Source organism: Plectrocnemia conspersa, unplaced genomic scaffold (assembly GCF_051122295.1).
Source record: "Plectrocnemia conspersa isolate PC_06_02 unplaced genomic scaffold, ASM5112229v1 ptg000003l, whole genome shotgun sequence".
Classification (NCBI taxonomy): Eukaryota; Metazoa; Arthropoda; class Insecta; order Trichoptera; family Polycentropodidae; genus Plectrocnemia; species Plectrocnemia conspersa.
Window position 1 is genome coordinate 23,925,851 of NW_028277167.1, and position 22,833 is coordinate 23,948,683.

The window sequence follows — 22,833 nt, forward strand, 5'->3', positions numbered from 1 at the left end:
ATTCGATGCATAAATTGTACTGAGAGCTTCCTTGATTCCGCTTCCATTCATTATATACCCTATGCATCCAATAAAAGACATAATCATACGAAAGCCTCCTAGTTTCACAACTACTCTGGACAAGTCTGAGCTAGCATCTGAAGCTGCTACGATTTCACGTGCTTTTATGTACAACGGCTGATCAAAAGTTATTAAGCATGTTCTTTGTTCATGTTTCTTGGCAGTGTTTATAGCACACTGTAATGTAGTGTAAATTGTGTCCATATTACTCACAGGATGATGAATAAAAGTAAGAAACAGAATCCGAGAAGTTACAAAGTTCTCATTGTTTTTTGTAAGTTGTTCAATAAATCCATTCCACCCTGGCAACGGTGAGATATTTTTCCACTTTCCGTACTTCCACAACAAATCAACTACATTAAATATTTGTTCGGTTAGTTCTTCTACATCATTAAAATTTTGAACTTGAATCTCTTGCTCAATCCGGGTACGACATGATTTTCATACACTAGAAGGGGTATATGTGATAGTGCTGCTAACTCCTTTGCACTTGGTTTTGTTGTAAATTTCTTTATGCGGTCATCAGATATAACTTCAGATTTTGGAGTTATTATTTTTATCATTCCCATTATATGAACAGTATTATAGCCATCAAGAGTATAAATATTTTTCTGCATTATCTGCTGCATACTGTACTAAGGCACTTGACTATGATGGTTGATTACGAGGCTGTGGGTGATAAACAGCTGAAATTTAACATTTTACAGTATCACTATATGAAGCGAAAAAACCTAAGCTTGACAAAACATCCAAAAGTCTTTTTGGATGTTTGGCCTATCTGTATTTTTTCTATGAAGAAATACAGATAGGCCTATTAATAACTGCGAAGAAAAGGACCGTTTTCGTATGGAAGTCATTATAGCATGACTTATAGCTGTGTATTTCGTTTTAAAATGCACCGTCTTTCTTTTTCTGTTCTTTATAATAACTTCTTGCAGAAAATGTAATACAGTTTTCGGAATTTCTTCATTAATATTTTACTCGGGGGCGGATAGGACTTGGTCTCAACAACAGAAGATCGAATATCTTCTCTAATAATCGCCGCAGCAGCTTCCACTACGCGCAAGTGTTCTTCTTCCGAAGTGCCTTTTTTATTTTCATACCAAGCTATGGATAAAACTTAAGCTTGAGCATCGCGAAAAGCAAAAATAGGGAATGATCCAATCTTCGTTATAACTATAATATCAGTTAAATATTTTTCTCTTAATTTGGAAATGATCTTCTTATCATCTGGTACATACTCCGTAAAGACATCTCTCAACTCTTTCAATTTTTTCGCACAAATTTCTTGTCGAGCAATATTTCATTTTTAATTCTTAATAATACAATGAAGAAAGTAATAAAATTATGGTTCAAACGACTTGCCGAGACCACTTTTTTCACGATTGTTTACTTTTTCAAAGCTTATACCAAGTTAAGCAGGTAGAAATACTCGCTGGATTCTATAAACGGATGTACGCCTCCCACTCTTCGCGCTATATCTCAAAAACGGTTAATGATACAAAAACGCGAGATATTTGCAAAAAAACAAATTTTGTGACCTTTGACCTTTGATATCTTGATTAGCAGACACGATATTTTATGAGACTTTTCACCCTGTCCTTAGAACATCAAAACGAAGGTCTGTACAAAATTTCAGCTTGGTATCTTTCATTCCGAGGTTTAGCCTTTATTTCGCCTTATTTGACTGGACTACACAGCGATTTTATACAATTCTCCAATTGGATTTGTAAAGAATAATTTGAATCGCTGTCTGACTACATTCAATTTTTTTATAAGATTCTTCTTTCGTACCACTCATTTATTTTATTTGATAAACGCGTATTTTTTGTGTTGCAATAATCGCCTGCACAATGTTACCTCAGTTTATTCAAACAGGGGCGCCGCTTTGAATGGATTGAAAGAGCATAAAAGATTACATTGTCAAAATATGTAACCGTCTGCTACACAGCCGCGGTGCCTTTTTCCATTGAAAAGAATCTCGCATCTCGGCGCATGTGTGTCTTTTGAATATTTTCATCTTTCGAGTACATACACACACTGCCGTCTCGAGAGCTAGTTCTCGGCTCTTCCAGGGAATACCTACCCTCTAGTCGACGATTATTATGCATATTAGCAATCCGATACCGAGAGCGCGACGGCTACGATTATATCTTTAGACGTTACAGCTCACTTTGTAATCAAATCTCGAAGTGAATCCCCGAATGTCGGCAGAGAGGTTTAATCGCTTGGGGAGAGCGAGAGCGAGAGACGCGATGACAAAAGTGTTATTATATTCATGACGTCGAGATAATCTCGCATAATAATACAGACAGAGACAGCGCCCCTCTCTCGGGGAATCTCTAACGTTACATATCCAGTACGTGTGTAATTATTCGCGTAAGATTAATTAACCACTCGTTTGCTATTCAATTAGCCTGCTTTGTCGCACTGTCTGTCTGACGCATCGTAAAACGAAATGTCTTCCCATAAAGAAAATGCGGATTTTCCACGGCGAGATTGATGTCGTATTGTGGTAGTATAAAATACTGGTGCGATTTGTGTAAAACTTAAAAGCATGCTTGCGGTATTCTTTTCTCGTCTCGCGTTGTAGTTTATGTCCTACCTTGTCTTTTGTACTTTATATATGGCGAGTAAATCGGTTCAATACTGCTTTGACTTTTATTATGTTTAACATTGACTTTTATTATGAATGAAAATTATCAATCTTGAAGCAACGCAGATTAATTATATATTTGCTAGAACGCACAAATTTCAATTTTATAGCATACCATAGGAAAAAAACGAACAGTTTAACCCCGCTTATATACAAACCCTCTAATGAAGCAAGTGTATGTCTTACGGGTGGCAATTTTTAGGCGATCATTTCCGTTCAACAATATATTTGCTGCTTAATTGTTTTTATTAAATATCATAAACACCTATGGTACTTGATGCATTTGAGCAGGTTTGTTATAGTACAAATATAAATTAACAATAGTGGCTTTCAAAGATCTGCGTGAATTGTGAGCTTAGTTGTTCTTTAAATTTTCGTGTTCTTGTTTGTCAAACACCTTTGTTCGACAGTCACTTTCTACTAAGCAATTATGTAGAAACGAAACGTTTTAAAATTATTAGCATGTTAAATGATACAGTATCGCGTAAATCAAAGCATTTAATAAGTTCCAGAAATTAAAAATCATCGTAAATCGGGACTTAGCTTGACTTTATATAAAACAAGAAAGTTGCGAAAAACGGATTGTGGTTTCTATTTTATTTTGTAGTGATTAGTGTATGACAGCAGAATATAGTGTATTTCTAGTTTTTGTGCTTTATTTTTTATTTTTATCAAATCCTGATAAATTTTTCGATACTGCGCGTAAATGTCTTCCTGAAATTGAACTAAATTAATAATATTTTTTATTTGGAACGAACGTTCTATAGAGATTATTAAGATGATCCAGAGATTTATTTTATATAAACACGTATTATGATTTTAATAAATACAACAACATTTAACAGTTCATTTTTAAATTGCATTGTGTATAATAAAAACAATCAACAATATAATTAATATGTATACACAATTGTTTTTTTTATTATTATTTTTGTTACGGTAATGATTAATCACACTTACCACAAAATCCACAAACCCTTAGGTGTATATTATTTGTAAATCAATCGTTAACCGACGACGTTACTGGCTCATTGGCGCACGCGGTCGAGTCCGTAACGACCCCGCGTTAAAATGTAAATTGCTCGCAAAGTTAATCGGCTTATTTCGACCCTTCGGATGGGGTTGATGTGTCAGAGGGTGGGTAACGATGGCGGAGAGAGCACTCGAGCCTCGCACAGAAGCAGCAGCAGCAGCCCTTTCTAATTGTAAAGCCGCGACTTCTTTTGTGACGTGTATTTAATTCGCTTTGTTATTCGTTAAATTAGCAATTCCGCTCCTCTCGCGCGGTCGGCGCCGGCGTCTACCAGAGCAACCACCCTTCCTCCCCGGGGGTTAAAAACGCTTTTAAACGAATTCTTTCATTACGCCGAAACGGTCTGCTGACGCCGCTGCTTTGTCTCCGCGATTTTCTGCCCTTTTCGCCCTTGCCAAATCGGCCGCAATGTCCTATGAATTGAGACGGTATCTCCTGCGGTTTTGCGCCCGTCGAATAGGGGCAAACTACCCCATCAGCTATAAACACGACTCGCTGTCAATCGGGGGGTGAAACTATCACGTGGGAAAATATATCAATATAATTTGTAGATACCTCGTGAAACAATGTCGAATTTATTTATGCTTCGGCGCTCAAATCCAAAGCAAAGCCGGCGAGCAAATGTATGCAAATTTCGCTGGAGGGTTTCAAAATTCATTTCAAATTAAAATTATGCCACTCGTAAAAGAGCTTTCTCGACAGCTTTTTCGCTGTAAAAATTTAAATCAGTTATGTAAATATGGGAATTAAAATATCCAACTGAAGCTGTTGTGCAGTATAAAACATACAGCGCCGTTGTTAAAGTGTACAATTATCAAAATTGTATTTTAACGAGGTTTAGCCGTTCAAAATGCAAATGTTATTTTTTTGAATGAATTATTGCTTCCTCTTGCAAAATATATATAATTATTGCCTATGTTTCCTGTCCGTGATACGAATTGTTTTCAGGCCAATTAGTACGTTTTACTACCGAATTATAAATGGGGGCTAATCAGAGCTTGAGACATTTTAATGGGACTGAGGTACATTTTCGTTTGTTCTGCTGCAGTTGTTACTAACTGCTAGGGCAGTTTACCAGTTACTTTGCGGATGCAGGTTTCGCCTCGGTCGTAATTTGTAGCAGCGGTCTGGTTTTTTTGCGCAAAAAATCACCAAGGCAGGTGATACCCGTCCACGTCGTCGTCGTCGGACAACCGGTATTTTAATGCTACATTACTCGGGCGAGGTGTCTCTTGCGCTCCCGACGACATGTCCGAATTTCATTAGTCCTTTGCGCTCGTTTGGACGTGACCGTCGGTGTTCTTTTCCTTTTTAACTCGTCGGAGGTGAGTTTTGTTACTTATTTTGTGCGAAATGGGTTTCGGATTGAATACTTGAATAAACTGTGTAACCAACAGCAGCTTTGACAGGCAGTTGCTAATTATACTGACGCTGCTTCAGCTCTACTATATTAATTAGATTGTCTTTTAATAGGAATATATAATTACTGTTTTATTCAAAGAGTCGTACATAGCTTATATTATCGTTTCACAGTTGTGTCACAGTTAGTAGTGAGCACCCCGAAATACTCTTAATTTATTCTGGTCCTTGTATGAAATTTAAATTTATGGGAGATGAAACCAATTTAGGACCAATAGCGTTAGTGTTTAGCTCTGCTTTCGGTACATATGTTAGTTAAGCGTGACGTTATTTATGGGAGAGCATCCAATAATGACAAAGGATGCAATGCCATGAATATTTTTTCTATGCGCGTCGTTCAAATTTAAAAACTTTTTTATGTTTTAGTGATTATTTTGAAATTCTTAAGTATCCCTACATAACGATGTCTCGTGTTTTAATTTAATAACATACTAGGGAATCATTGTTGGAATTTATATTATTTTACTTTCATTATTATTTTAATTTTGTAATCAATACCTTAATATTGCATAAGGTTTGAAAAAAAAATCCTCGTCTTTTCCATTGATAAAGATCGTGAACCTCAATCACCACTAGATTGGATTTATTTACTGTTATTCTCCGAGAATGTAGAATTAATAAGCAATGATATTCGGTAGATCTGTATCTTCTTGCTCCTTAAGCGTTATTCTTCCGCCAGGAGCTAGGCTTCTCTTGGCTAGAAAAATGCATGTCATTTAATGATATACTATGAATCTTAATGAAATCGAAATATTAAAAAAAACGACCACTGTCACAATCCTGACTCGAAACTAGAAATTCACTCAAAGAAAATCTAAAAAAACAGTCTTAGTTCTAACCCAAATATATCTTTTTAAATGTTATTTCAATGAAATCATATCGGAATATACTTTCACCGGTAGAATTTATCAGTGAAAATATAATTTATTTGGCAGGTGCTAGTAAAATTGTATGATTTCAACGTTTCCATACGTAGTAAATACTTACTGAGTTCATAGTAAGACTTTTATAACAAAACTACGACTTGAATGAAGCATTTCAAAACCGAATTTTGACCAATAGGAGGGCGCAAAAAACAATTATCACTTCTCAGAAGTCAAAAATTCACGTCAAAAGCAATACAATAGTGTAGGCGCCGTTTCAGTCGTTACAAATAACGAAACTTAGGCTTGTAAAATATATGATATATAGAGGTAATAAATATATATTAATAATTCTTTTTATAAAAATTAAAACATGTACAAAATGGCGGACCGTGTTGTAAATTAACCTTTTGCGATCTATTTAATATTTTTGAGTTGATGTTTTACTATCATTAATAAATAATTTATCAAACAGTCGTGTCATATTCGATTCAATTCTCGCCAAATTAAACTGTCACGGTCCAAGTGAAACATTATCGATTTATACGGTTTTGCGGCTACGAAAATAAACAACAATTTTCGCTTAAATATGCACATACATAATAATTTTAACCGTCGGTTCTCCATATCATTTAATAATTTATGGTCTCTCCTCCATATCGTTATTACTACAATACAAGCAAACTGACCGCAATTAAAAACCTTCGAATTTTACGACGCCACCAGTGGCGTACGGTGGGTGTTAATATTGGGTGTGCTATAAAAAATAAAAAAAAAACGTACATTTTTTCATTTTTATTAGCCGAGGTTTTGACATCCCTAAACTGCCTTACAGCTTTTTCCCATATATAAATAAATAAATAAACATCAAACCTAATCTAAAATATTATTATATAAAAATATCAAATTTTCAATAAACATAAACTTATAATTATTTATATATAAAATCTAATCTTCTTTCTTTAATCATAAATTTTTCTATCACGCTGTCATAAAAAGTGCTCTTCTTTTTAATATCCATAAGGATCCCTTTTTCTATTGAAATCAAGCTAAGGCCACATAGCCTTTCTTGGCCTTGGGTACTTCGATAACAATTATTAATTCGTTTCAGAGCAGAAAATGAACGTTCTGCTGAAGCAGTACTGCTTGGAAGAGTTAATATTAGTTTGCCTAATTTATCTATTTTCTGAAAACCTGACTCAAGATTATTTGTGTTCATAAGTTGTACAAGCTCATGAACAGATTTCTCTGCAAATTTAGGTAAATGATTAAGAACAGCAAGCTCATTTTTTAAACTTATATAATCAAATAATGTTTCATAGAATTGTTGCAGTTTGTTAAGTAATTCATTTGGAAATTTTTCTTTATATTGCTCATATTTTTCTTTCTCCAGAAGGTGAAAATATTCCAATTTGGACATTGAAGAAAAACGGTTTTCAATTTGCTTACATATATTATCAACTATTGTATTAAATAGTTGGCTAAACGCGTGCTTTTCTTCAACAAGCAAATCATTACTCAGTCTTGGATAATTTTCTTCCGTTACATAAGAATCCCATAATGTTTCATAATTATTTTCCTGTTCATGTCTGAGTTGTTGCAAAATTTCGGTAACTTTCTTACAGCAATATAATATGTCAAAAGATTTGGACTGTAAAATGTTGAATAGCACATCAGTTTTTCCAAAAAGGTTTGAAAATATGTGGAGAAGTTTTCTTGTTTCAAAATCTTCCAAAAAGCTAAGAAAACCTCGTGCTTTTATTACAGTGTCGGGGTCCCATAGTTCACAATTTTTCACGACGTCTCGAAAAAAGTCCGTAAATTCATTTCTGTATTTTTGCACTGTGTTACTTAACTGTGATGTATAATTCCATCTTGTAGGTGTAACAGAAGGAAGTCTTCTAGCTACAAACTCTTGTAAAGCATTTATTCGTTTGGAAGATTTCGAAAAGAATGCAGAAAATCCATTTAAAGTTTGAAAGAATGATTTGCACACTTTTATATTGGAAACACCTTGTTGTAATGTTAAATTCAACATATGAGCATAGCAGTGTGTAAAAATGGCCAGTGGATAAACTTCGAGTACTTTGGCTTGCAAACCATTAATATGCCCACTCATTACACTCGCCCCATCATAAGTCTGTCCAACTAATTTTTCTTGAATTTGAAATTCTTCAATTATATTTACAACGTGGCAAAATAAGCCATCGGCTGTTTTATCAGAGCTAACGTCTGTAAAGCCAATAAACCGCTCGTAAACTTTACCTTCATAAACAAAACGCAAAACTGTTGAGAGCTGTGAGTTCGTCATTATATCTGAAGTTTCGTCAAGAATAATGGCGACGAAATTTGCTGAATTTATTTCTTCCTTAATATTATCTTCAATTTAATTTCATAACTTTTTTTTGAAAATGGATTATTCAAAATATCTTCAACAGTATTCTTCATCATTATTGGGGTAAATAAAAAAATATAATCTAGAATAGAAAATTAAATATTGATCATATGTAAATAAGATAATAAACTATTTTACGCCAAAATATAAAAAATGAGTGACCTGTTATTGTGATATAATGTAATAAAAAAGCAGCGACGGACGCAAGAGTTTTTGAAGTACGCGCACCAAATTCGAGACCAATTTTACTACTGAGCGCTGCCAGCCGACAGATCGACTTCAGCCGTTAAATCTCGGAACAATTTACTTTAGTTGGCGGCCGCGCGCAAGGTCGGCGCGTTATATGTGTTGTTCCAAAACGATCGCTCGCGCGAAAACGTTCAGAGCGAATGACAAATACCAATGCATACTATACACTGCATATTAAAATTTTATAATTTTGCATACTACTGTATGCAAAATGATGTCGCTTTACGCCTTAAATTTTCTAAATTTCTAAATTTATATTTTAGATGGTTTTGCGGGTGTGCGCCGCACACCTAGCACACCCTGAATATACGCCCCTGGACGCCACCACATAAAAAGCGCTCATTCATTATTTATAAATATAAGCATCGTGTGTGCTTTGACAGACCGTTGTTCTACATCGTTTTTATCCATACCATCATCATCATCATCATCATCTCGTAAAAATAAACTACATACAACCCAGATAACTCGTCTTATTTTTTTATTACTCTAATAAAAACTTTCCCACGGCCCGTCGCGTTATTCGAAATTAACGCGTCAATCGCACACTTAAACGGATCTAAAATTCAATTACGGCTTACTTGATTGCCTTTTTTTAACCGTTGCATATTACATCGGTTTTTTTTCTCTCTCTCTCTCTCAATCCCCAATACCACTCTGTAATTAACGAGCGTATCGGATCCAAATTTATTACGACTCGGCTTTTTTTAGCGATTATTATTATTGTGTATGTATATAGAGAGCGAATTAACTGAAACCGGTCCGACTCTGGATTTTTATTGTTTTATTATTATTATTATTAATATTATTAAACATAATAAATACGTACACGTAACAGCCGTCATGATCGATCAACATATGCGCGCCATAAATACTATCGCGTATCGTTTATTAAATCGTTTCACTTTCGAATCGCTTGTGGGTAAATATATTAAGCCCCGTTCACACGATCGGTTTAAATCGCCGTTTAATTCGATACAAAAATCAAATCGTTCGATCGAGGCTTAATTCTATAATTCAATGATATTTTATAATCGGCGAGCCGTGTAAAATGATTAATGGTGTCGGTTTTTTATATTGTAAAATTAAACTGAAGCGTGTCGCTCGCGTTTGTGAACGAGTTGCGCATTACGCGGTGAATTAATTGTGAAAAGGCCATTATGATCGAGCTGGCTTGTCACAACGTATTTTATATTATGTACTTAACGCCCGCCCGTTCGAAAGTGAAAAGCTCGCGACAGATTTGTCTCGTTACGAGACTCGTTTAACTATATAAATACGTGTTGTGTTGTGTTGTGTTGTACAAACTCGTTTGAACTTACGTAGATTAAACGCGACTTGAATCGTTGGAGTTTTGATTAGATTTTTAACTTAACCCAATCTTGGGAAGCTAGTTGAACAGCTAACATAGCAATAAAACGTGTATGTGAAAGTAATATAACTTAATAGCTAACAGTATGCTATGTAATGACTCAGCGTGCGCACTCAAGCGTATGTTATTTAATAAAACATTTATAATTTATCCATATATTTTATTTATCAAATAGTAGTTGCTATTCATATACATATATTATTCAAAAGTAATATATAAATACATTGACATATTAAAACTTTCAATAGCCACTAAAAATAATTTTTCCTACTCATCAAAATAGGCTTTGATTGAGTATTTATTTGTGAACTTGATTGTTTATTAATGTTAATATGTTTTAAAAAGCTCAGTGAGTTTTGACTTAATACATTTAATTCTAGAGAAGTGAGATTTGTAATAGTAACTTATACCAAAAACTGAGAGTAGTCGAAATACATTTTTTTAAGATTGGAATATTTTGCATCTTGTAGTTATTTTTAATTTTGCCAGATCTCTTTGAAACAGTCTTATTTTATTTTGATTAGAAAAGTTCTGGAATAACTCTGTAAATAACATCATAACCAGTATCCATTTTTGATTTCTCGGGTTTTTCTTGTTCTTGTATAATACGTAAACAAGGTAAAGCAGAAGAAGCGATATGTATAAATCTCTATTTGGCAACAGATACTCCTGTTTCGTTTGGTTATCGTATGTAATACAGACAAGCCGAAACACGCGAGCGTCACTCGGGTTAGTGCGAATCAGCACGTGTGCCGCAAAAACATATTATTACCAATACCATTGTTATAAATATAAATCAGTGCAAAAGTAAATTATACACTGAATCTGAATTTACATGTTAATATATACATTTACGAGAAATTTCGGTCGTTTTTATTTTACGTAGGTTTAATCTTAAATAAAGCATCCTTAGTTGTTAGGAATAAATGAAAACCTAGTTACAGCCCGATATTTTTCATTGCTGTGCAAGAAAAATATGCTTTTATAAATTAAAAGTAATTTGCTCTATACATTACATATGTATATATGTATGCTACCAGTGAAAATATGACTTCACTGGTAGATATATATTTCAACTAGTGAAACTATAAATTAACTGATAAACGCTAGTAAAATTATATGCTGCTCTAAACTCTCGCTAAAACACAATTAGACCCGAACAAACCCAACTTGACCTAATGAAAGTTTAGAGCAGCATTTTTCTAGCGCGTATTAATTAACATTCTCAGACCCAGTGCACATTGCAATGGACAATAATTTATTGCTTGTTTTAAGCTATTTTCTATTTATTTATTTTTAGCGAGACTTTTGTATCAGTGTATACTATATTATTTCTAAATAAAATAAACATGACGAAAAAAAATCATGCTTCTTTAATGTACTTAACCTTTCTAGTGCCAAGCAAAATTAGGCGGTGTATGCTAAGACTGCCAAGCATTTTTTTTGTCAAATATAGATGATCTTATAAATATTTTTTTTTTAAATATTTCTGAAAATACCATTTCTTTTGTGTGAACAATTGTTTATTATAGGAACAAAATTAAATCTAGTTTATACAATTAAATACACAAAAAGTATAGAAAAAAGTTATTTCATGATTTAAAGAAAAAAATACAAAACAAGAAACGTACACCGGCGGCACATTTAGACTGGCATATGACTAAAACCAAGTGTAGCTGCATGCGTGCGAATACCGACCGAAAGCAGAGTGTAGTGTCTCTTTCTAGCATTCACTCGTCTCTTTCTAGCGCGTCTTGGAGGCGCCTCGCTGCCGCTCGCGCCGACTTTTACTGTCAAACCAAACAACCTAACATTTTTTTTAATAATATTGTATTGATTTATTCTAAATTTCATATTTTTTTAATATCATTAAAAAAAAGGTTAGGCTGTTTGGTTTGACAGTAAAAGTCGGCGCGAGCGGCAGCGAGGCGCCTCCAAAACGCGCTAGAAAGATACGAAAAATATATTTATACTAGTGAAAATATAACTTCACTGATAAATATATAGATTATTTCTCGAGAAGAAACACTAATAGCTTTGTGAATCGAGCGATATAAGTAATCAAATTACTACATATTATCTCTCGTTAATAAAATGCTATCGAGTTTTTTTTAGCCTGAATGTTTGAGAAAGCTCCACACTCGTAGAGGTTATTCCATTAAGTTCAACGCACAATTGAATTAATTATATTTTATTGTTTAATTTTTAGCCCAAGAAAATGTTCAAATTCTCAAGGAAAATAGTTTAAAAAAATATTAAATTATCATTATTGAAATATATTCTAAAATATTCTAATTTTTATTTTCATATATTAGATAACATCGATGCTTAAATTAATATTAAAAAAAAATTCGACATCCTCCGTTAGAATTTATGGTAATGTCTAACAAATTTCAATATAATAACAATCGTGTTTTTTATTCTTGTTTCATTAATATTAAATACATGCATAGCGGATCCATAAAAATAAATTAATCCAGTAACTATGGTCGCTACAAGTCGCGTAATATTTTTTTGCGAAATGGTGTCACATCACTTTTAATAGCTATTTAATTTTACAACTCTCGAGAGCTATCGATCGACTGCCTCCATAATAATATTAGCATAACGCTCGCAGCGCACGCAGATAATAATCTCTCAGAGAAGATTTAAAGCTAATAACTTTTATATAATGTGAAACAAAAAAAAAACAACATTCGTCTCTATGGTTATGTTTTTTTATCGATTTAATTATATGTTAACACGCGGCTTAATTGTATTCATTACGTATGAGATATTTCAGTATTTTTTATCGATTGTGATATTTAATGTAAAAGTAGTATGTCGTAGTCGTAAATCGTTCCGAGTACGTTTTATTGCTTCATTAGAATAAAACAGAATTAATAAAATAACGATAAAAAGAACGGAGTTTATGTGTTTTGTTGTTTATTTTTTATTTGAGTTTTTTTATGTTTATTTTTATTGCGAAAATTATCGTGCTCGTCCGACTTTAATTATTTACTATTATTATGAAGCAGTATATTTTTATTATCACATATTTATTATGTACTCTGTTTTATCTCTGCGTGATTCATATTTTTTATCTAGAGAACCATCAAAATTTACTATTAGTATTTTTGTGCAAATAGCGATGCTTAAGTTGTTGAGATGATGGATTCGCGTCCCACGTCCATGAAGACGTTTTCAAATAATTATCTTAATTTTTGGCAACATTTCAACGCGTGGTTATCTGTCGCTTTAGATTTAGAGACACAATAAAGAATTATGTATTTAACATTTTCTTGTATTTTTTTATGTTTGGCATACTTGGCCGGTTAGTCAGTTGTGTATCATCATCATGTTGTATTATATTATACAATGCTGATGAGTTGACTATTCAATAAATAAGTTTTATTGGGAAACGAATTATATACATACATACATACAACTATGTTAATTTGATTCGTACTGTACCCTCGCTGCAACAAATGCGATCACTTTCGCCCACACAGCCTCACCTACGCTGCATTAGCATAACGTAATGAAAGGCCCGTGGGCGTCTGCTTTTGATCCTCCACTTGCCGACCGACCTTTCGGCCCCCCTGTATATAATATTTGTGCGCGCACAAAAATACATACCTATTACGTGATCGCATATTTCATTAGCGAAACGATACGATTATAATTTTTTTACGACTCGATCGCATTAGCGCTCTTCAAAATAAATTATAATCGTCAATTACGACAGAATTAATCGCTCGGCTCGACTCGCCTACCTGTGTATACATTATGTATATACACCTTTATAAATATGTATATTAATTCATATACATAAACACCACTCACGATTTCCACTCGGCTGTGTTATGTGTACACATTTTTTTTACATATCATCGGATACAGGCGCGCTTGTAGTTTTTTTTTTCTATTTTTATTAGTCGTTCGTTTTTATTGCTTCGTGATAATTTAATATTGTTTGTTAATGGGATACTTTCTATGTACATTTGTTTGAGTGGCACCTATCGAGGCTCGTAAAATGGTTGTGTGTGGTGTTTTTTTTATTATTATTATTCTGTATTATTATTAATGATATTCGAGTGTGCTCACGCTTAACTTTCTTCGCGTATGTTATTAATTTGTTATACATGCTTGAAATTTTAATGTTAACGACACATCTAAGTGTATTTTTTTCGTTGTTTTGTTGCAGGTATGTACCTTTGGCGGTTACGGAGAGAATCGTACGCGAAACAGATCCGCGAGACGCTTACAGGTATTTGCATTAATTCGAATAATCGTTAAAGTTTACCTTATTCATTTTAAAACTAAGCTTATGTCAGAAAATACTAATTTTACTTATCGTAATAATCGATTTAACTTCATAATAACTAAATGATATCAAACTAATAGGCCAGCAATTTCTGCTCGGTTACAACAGCTAATAACATGAATTATTATTATCTTGGAACTATTACATCTCAATTATTATTTATATAGGACGTTATTATATTGCGCTGAAAATAGATTATTAACTAGCGTTATCCATAAAATTTAATATCATGATTGGATATGCTATATTGTATTACTTATACATGTTTTAGAAGTGTGTCACTTTCCCCACGTCAACATCTAACCAATATATAGCTTCAGCAATGCCTTCGTGCACTGTTATCTATGTAGGTTTAGAGGCAATATCTTGACATTTATATGATCGAATCATATATGTACATATTTTTTATTTAAAATAATATTTTAAAGTATACAATTTTTTTATCAAATAAATTATTAATACCATGAAGTTTTCTCAGACGAGAACATGGCTGAATTATATAAAAAAATACGTAGAGTAAGAGAAGAATTATAATAAAAAAAAAACAAATATAACAATAGTGAAATGGGCCATAGGATAATAATCTCGATAGCCGTATCTAAAGAACAGAAAAAAATACTGCTCTGTGTACTTACACATACCGGTACCGCTCATCGTGGAGACCGATCAATACAGGGCATAAATTAAGAGCGCGTGATGATCACGCATTGAACATTTTTTTGTTCGTTTAGTTAAAATTAGAGAAATCACCACCCATGTCCAAGTATGTGCGATTTGATATCCACATATATAACTTCTAAACGTATGTATGTATGTGCTTATTTTTATACAGACTATTAGGGGTAACGACCGGAAAGAGCAGTTATTTTTTATATCAACTCATTGTTTTGTTGCCCATTTTTTAAAGTGCAGCTTTTGGAGAAAAATATTTAAATAAATGGGTCAGGGTTTTACAAAACTGTCCTACAAACACTTCCAAATCTTATTTTTCGTTCTCGAGCGAAGTCAAAATAAATAATCGCTTCTCTCAAATCGCTCTTTGCGTGGCATGCGATCCTAATAAAATATCGGACGTTGTCGTTTTTTACACATTTCAAAATAATATTAGTTTGTACTGCATATTTTTTAGCAGCTTGCTCATTTAAAATGCGTTATACATATTTTACATTTTTATTTTCTGTTTTTGTAATAACTTGTAATCATTTACAGTTAAGATTTTAGTGTGTCAAGTTGACTAATGTCTCTCCTTAGCAATCAATGTGCATATTTTCGAAATGCTTACAATGTTTAGCTTGAACCAAATAACTGTTTGCTAGTATTTTATTACATAAAACACATTAACAATACGTAAACTGAATTTTTTAGATAAATTTCATCGTAGTTTTGGTATTTTTTTAGGTGACACTAGTTTGTAATTTCGTTAATCTGTCAGTATAAGTTATTACCACTCCTTGTGTTAAAGTTCCTGTTTTTTATTGAGAATCGTGGTTATTTTAAAAATAATATTTTAATTCTGTTATATGATAAACTTTGTGCTTAGTAAAACATGTTTCTTGTAGCATTTAAACTATTCCATGCTCATATTAATTTTGTATTTTTATTTGGATTATGTTTTGGGAAAGTCTGTATTAGGTAATACTTCATTGATCTAAAAAGATATTACGTTAATAAAGTTTATATTGTAGAAACCCTTAATTTAACTTTTGCTGGTGATTCTTGCTTGCGTAAAGAAGGTTAATTACAGATTTTTTGATTTTAAATCATTCCAGTCATATTCGTTGAAATAATTATTTAGAAACTTTTTTACCTTGACCAAATACAAACTATCTACTTTCGACCTCAGTTAAAATTTCTTACAAATGATTAACTCTTATTCTTGACAATATAAAAATGTTCATTAGCTATGCTTAACATTTCAAATGGTAGAAAAATGTTGCTATGTGCAATTAGTAAAATTTAGTTTTTATTAGACTATATTAAAAATATGAATTAATTAAAACTATTTTTTTCTCTAGTTATTGTGTGGATTAGACTAGAAAATGCAATGTCTTGCACATTTGTGTTGAATCCTACTATGGAAGTGACTGATAGCTTACACTGATTTTTTCCTCGTAAGCAAACCTTACTTGTCACCGATGCACACCATTGTGCAATGCCATATTTGTGCACCGGTTTATTAACTTTACCAATTAACCCTATGGTTGCCTTGCGTTTTGTGATTAAAATCTAAATAAATAAAAGTATGTGTTATTTATTGATTTCAATACATTAGGTATTCGAATCTTCTCTTCAATATATGGGAGCACATTTTCAGTGATTTCAGTAGATCTTGATACAGATGTATTATATGTATTATATAATGTATAGTACCTGTTATGCTTAATATGATACTAGTACAATAACAAACACCTGTTGAGATATTCATAAATTATTTTTAGGCCTTACTCAACGCAACACGCCGTATCCGGATTTGTTTTTTTTTTTCATATCATATTTTTATAATATCATTAACTCGCGAGATACTACCGACACGTTGATATATTTCAAAAGCGCGTGATGTATGTGCGAGCGCTTACAAAAAAGCTCTCTCCGCGGGCGATCGAGTCCGACAAGCGTTGTTACTATAAATAAACATAAATAAAAACTAGACACCCGCGGCGAGACGATCACAATAACAATTGATCTGCGGTGCGAGATTACACCTCTGTGTGTACATTCGAACGCCCGTCGGTTGCCCCGGGCGCAATATCTGCGAATTCACCCGGGCATTATGCACGAAAAGCTCTAGATTGCGCCAAGTTCCTCCGTTCCGGCTTTCCCGTACTTTGTGTGTGTGTCTATCTTTCTCTCGATTTATATGTATGTATACCTCGGCCGGGGAGCCGAGTTAATTAGGGCCGGATGCAGAGTCCCGGTGGCGTTGCAGCCTCGCCAACTTAAGTACAGCTTCCAGTTTACTTGTTATTAATTAACCTCTTAGCCCCCGGGCGTGTAAACTGCGAGAGTTATGGCGCCGTTTCTCGCCTTGTACGCTCTCTTACTCCCGCCGATAAAGCTCGATCCCCTAACCCTTATTATAATTAGAGTTTTAACTTTGGATTAATTCATTAAGGCGGCGGTCGTCGGTGGTTTGATGGACAAAATGACACAATAGTGATAAATATAATTGATTCGTCGCAGAGTTGTTTAAACTGTGTATGAGATATATTATAAAATTTAACTGCCAATAAAAGTATAAGCACGGTATAAAAAGTGTATGTTAATTTTACATAAAATTTATTGCGCCATAAAATAAAATTATATACAGGTGCTTCGAGTCAAATTTATTCGCGAGTCAAAGTTATTGCGTTTTCGTGTACGTTGATACTTTATTATTCCGTAAAAAATATTGAGATTGTTGAAGAATAAAACGTAGCTTTATAATGTATTATATAAAAATATGATGGTAATAATTTATTTATTTGTATAAGATGAAAAATATAATAATTTAATCTGTTAATATTTATACCAATATACGGATGTAATTCAGGTGTCACTATCGGACGGCAATGTCGAATGCGGAGAATTCGGGCATATTAAAAATGTTCCAGCAGGGGTTTACGATCGATACAGTTGAAAAATAATCATTAAAGTAGTCCTGATAGTGGAAATCTTATCTTATTATTATATTAGACCAATATAACTATGCATATATTGTCAACTTCCTCTAATGAAGCATGTCTCATTATTAACTAAACAATTGTGAGGTTAAGCGTTGAAATGTCTATTGTATAATACTGTTTGGTATGATAGTAAAAGACGATAATACAGTTTTAGTTACGGTGATTAATGTTAATGGTTTTTGAAAGTCTGTAAAAATTATTAATACATTCTTAAATGTTCTAATATGGCATATTATTCTGAAGGTTTTTTTTTTCAATTGACATTTTCTGCTGGAATATCCCATTCACTTTAAATTTATGTACACGAATATGTAATATTTTTGATGGGGTTTCAGTTTATTTATACTAATGGGTACGATCAATATTGGATAAAGAAAATCTTTTTCATGTTGAAGGCATCTGCAAACCACTACACCTAATTAGTTTTTTCAGAAAAGTGAATCACACTAGTCGAGGAAAGCAGTTGAAAAGTAAAATATAGCAATTTGTATTAAAATAAATATTTTTTTTAAAAACCGACCTTTTTTTTCGCCTAAATTTCCCGGCGAGCTTTCCGGACGTACAATGGCGTCGGCTTTCCCTCGGCTAATATTTTGCGGTACGTGCCTGGAAAGCGGCACCTGCTGTTATTCGGGACCCGCGGAAAGCTCGCAGATTTAAGGCCGCTTACGTTCCGAATTCATTATCCTCGGCTGACTTTTCTACATCAGCATTTATTATTATTATTATACTCATTGAAAAATCAACTAAAAAATTATAATCTTTGATCAATAACATTGTGTAAATATTATTATTAGCCACCACTGGATATTATAATTGTTCAATCATTATTTTTCTTCAGGCACCGCCAAACGTCTCTGCTTTCGCAACGTATCATTATTATTCTTATTGTGTTTGTATGGATGCACGGAACGCGGCGGAACGGAGCTTTTATTATTTGTTCGTGGTATTAAAACGCGAACGGCGCTTACGATTTAATAACGCCCATAACCGGGGGCCCGCGGATAGCCGATCGTTTATCTTTATTGCCTGTTTTCTTACGGATATATCAATTATGTAAGGATTTAATTTGCCTCACGAAGGCAAAGGAGAGAAAGAGAGAGAGAACCTAATCTCTCATTTTGTACGTGTGTCGTAAAAGCCAGGTATTATTACAGGTGCGTCATTATATATTTTACGACGCATGATTTATTCTCGTTGCAGATCTCTCGCCGCAGAGCCTGTTTCTAAAATGCCACAATAAAACATTGCTTTTTATTATTATTCTCGGCTTCTTCTGTGCTGTTTGAATTTATTTATTAAATAATGGTTTTATTAACAATATATATTTTCATATTATATAGCATGTTATATTGTCTTGGCGCGTAATAAAAGCACAGGTGTAAGCGTGATTGTGTTGTTGTTGTTGTTGTATAGCGTCATAAATTTTATTCGTAGCTTTTATTAATGTAAAAAATAATTCGCAATACAAATTTCTCGCGCTCGGTTTCATAGTTTGAAAGTTATTAATGTATATAATAAATATTGTCGATGGGGAAATTTCGCATGATATATAAATATTTACATATGCTACAAGCTGTAGATTTTCCTCGTTTCGTTCGTCATCGTTTATATAATTCGTAAGATTTTTGAGTGTCGGTTTATAATATTAGCCAAGAAAAAATAAATAAATATAAAACTCGAGTGTTAAATTGCATTTACACGTAATTTATAAAAGTTTTCCTCAATTTATTTATTATCGTTTAGTTAACATGAATATGAGTTTAAATATTGCGCTAACTGCAGTAACATGAAACTGCTATGTAAGCTATTTTTTAAATTGAAGTATTTTTTTTTTTGTTAATTTCAAAACATTAACTGTATTATGCATTATATTTAATTATTATTACAAATAAATTATGAAGCTGTTGATTCTGTGGTTAATTTGCGTCAATAATCCAACTCGTAAACTAGTAATCCAAACATAATACCTTTCATCACGACATCCAATTATCCACAGAAATTATCCACAGCCCACACACGAGTTAGTACATAACATAACATACCCCCCATGTCCGGTCAGGCTCTCATTACGTATTGAAGGTGTTGAACAACTAACACTATATTCTTCCGAGCGTCATTAATCGCTCGAAACGGCGTGCCGCAAACTTCGTTTTACTATTCACGGTTACGGCGCGACATCCACCCCCGAGGTGGTGCTAATTGAACGCCTCTCTATCTCTCTCTCTAGTTTTAAAACACGATCTCTTATCTCCCCGGCGATTGATCGTGACGCCGTAAATTAGACGCGAGACTACCGCCGAGAGTGCTTTCAGCGGATTCCCACGGACGTCTCGATGCTAATCGCGCGGTGAAATTTATTCTACGTAGAGTCGAGACGTCTATAAACTTCGGCTACGGGGAAAACTTTGTAAGAAGATGTATAAACGACGCTGGAAACTATGCGCCGCAAAAATTTGTCTCGATTCCTCTCCTTCTCTCTTCGGCGAAATTTATCGCTCGGAGGGAACATCGGCGAGACGTGTTACGGTTATTTTCCGAGAGTCACGGCTTATTTGCCGGTTATTTATAGTGACCCGAGAGGAGGCGTTGGGTTCTCGCGTAAACTGTCAACGCACTAAATTAACTCCCCGAATCTCGTCAAATAAATAAGCTCGGATGATATATATACATTATACGCAAGACGTTAAAACAGGCACAAGAGGATCGTTATTGATATATTATATTATGAAACATGCTACTAAGCATGTTTATTTGGCCCTGACTAACACGTGATTCAATAACACGTAACCTCAGTGTGTTAAATACGGCAAAGTCCCCGTAATCCAATCTAAACAAGACCGGATTAACGGATTAGGATTACCGAAATAGCGGACGGGGCGAAACTAAACTAAAAGCTTATGTAACACGAGTGTAAAATCATTATTTCATAAAGTAACACACACTGGTGTTGAAAGTGTTTCAGATCGTTGGTTGTCGGCATGTTTTTTTTATTGCTTGACATCTAAACTATTTTTATAATACGATATAAATCAACAAATTGATAGCGTATTTTTTAATTCTGCTGCAGAAAATCAAACAAAACCCACGTCGTTTCAATGCACTTACAGACAAAAATCCGTTTTAAAATGCGGTATACTGTTGAAAAATGGCAGCAATTTACCACGCTCCTGTGAATACGCTAAATGTGGCTTTACCCCCTTTTCTCGTGCCGTTTAATTTAATAAATAAATGTCGTAAATGTAGTAGAAGACATTTATAATTAGATATTATTCATAGACGCTCGGGTACTCACGCTGAGTTATCATACAAGATGTGAACAGAATGCGTCATAGTTAAGCTAGTTTTTAAATTTGTATATTTAATATTAATTGGCCAAAATATACATTTTCATTTAGTGTGTTAAATTTAATTCAGTCCGTAAGGCCCGGATTAATAACACAAATGCAACTGGTTCGGTTCTCCGCAGCAGACTAATTTTTATTCATAAAAATGCGTTTTATTAATGAAAACCGTCATTATAACCGTCGCACTGCGACGGCGCCGACACGATTTTATTGCTTTTGACGTGAATTTTCGCCTTCTGAGAAGTGATAATTGTTTTTGCGCTCTTCTATTGACTAAAATTCAGTTTGAATATACTTTGGTCAGATTAGAAGTCCATAGTATATCGGTAAGGATAGCTATCATATTTTTAAAACTGCGTAATATCGTAATGCAGACAAACTATAGAGCAATATGTGAGATGCGATGACTGTTTATACTTATTCTTCCGCTTATTTTCTCTTGAGAGATGAGTTGACTTAGTTTGTATTTTGGAATAGACCTAATAAAAGTTCTGAAAATTTAGTTAGGTTAGGTTTGAGTTTGAACAGCAAATGAACGTTTAGCAACTGTCAAATTGAGCTTCAAATGGACGTTTTACAACTATCAAATCAGTTGAATTATATTTTCGCTGGTAGAAATATATTTATCTACTGGTGAAAATGTATTTGGATTTCATTAGTGAAAATATAATTTTACCAAAAAATACTCATTCACTGTAACATTTATACATCGGATGTAAATAAATATTGAATACATCTATAAAATTTGAAATCATATAATGGTACTAGCACCTGCCAGATAAATTATATTTTCACTGGTAAATGTATATATCTACTGGTGAAAATGTATTTCTCTATGATTTTACTGAAATGATATATTTAAAAAAAATTTTTTTTGGAAAGTTTTGGGACTGTTTTTTCTAGATTTTCTTTTAGGTATTCTTTCTGAAAATTCGGATTGAATACTTAAATTTACTGCTACTAATTTATTTTCGTTAAATATTTTCTCTCATGTCTAATATTTTTTAAACGTTCAAAAGCAATGAAGTAAACAATAATTTACAAACAAATTTTAACATAAACGGAACCGCGTCAAAAAACTACAATCTGTCCCTTTGAATAATAATGTTTTTTGTGAAAGTACTACCTAGAATGTGGGTGCTTTTGAAGGCAATGTTCCGTTCCTTTTATTTCTTGTATGTATAAAAAAGGCTGAATGAACTTATACGTAAAATACATCAGTACATACATCTCAAACAGCAGATTTTTTTTATAAATATATTCTTGCTACGATTTTTTCGAGTCGGGCCCTTGAAGGAGAACGGGTGCCGGGAATTTGTCCCCTCTCGACAGGCCTTGCCCCGATGTACAATCGCGTTGCGGAATATTAGTATTCATATCTCAGCCACATAAACTTCGTATATAAGCTGATCGCTTCTCTTATCTTAATCTCGCTAATTGATATTTCCAATAGCTTATCTGAAACGCCATC

At 33.4% G+C, this 22,833-nt stretch overlaps 1 protein-coding gene across 15 annotated transcripts in view; it reads left to right on the top strand.

The window, feature by feature from the left end:
• The window catches only part of tay (tay bridge kinase), a 310,160-nt gene that overhangs the window by 250,350 nt on the left and 36,977 nt on the right, over nt 1–22,833 (top strand). For 8 of the 15 annotated variants that reach the window (XM_088183449.1, XM_088183450.1, XM_088183452.1 and 5 more), the window contains one exon: nt 14,234–14,296. The exons of 6 other annotated variants lie outside the window; for them this stretch is intronic. In XM_088183449.1, the coding sequence (XP_088039575.1) occupies nt 14,234–14,296 (63 nt within the window). Of the gene's footprint in view, nt 1–14,231; nt 14,297–22,833 lie in introns of all 15 variants that reach the window. One more of the 15 variants, XM_088183459.1, reaches the window with a different exon arrangement.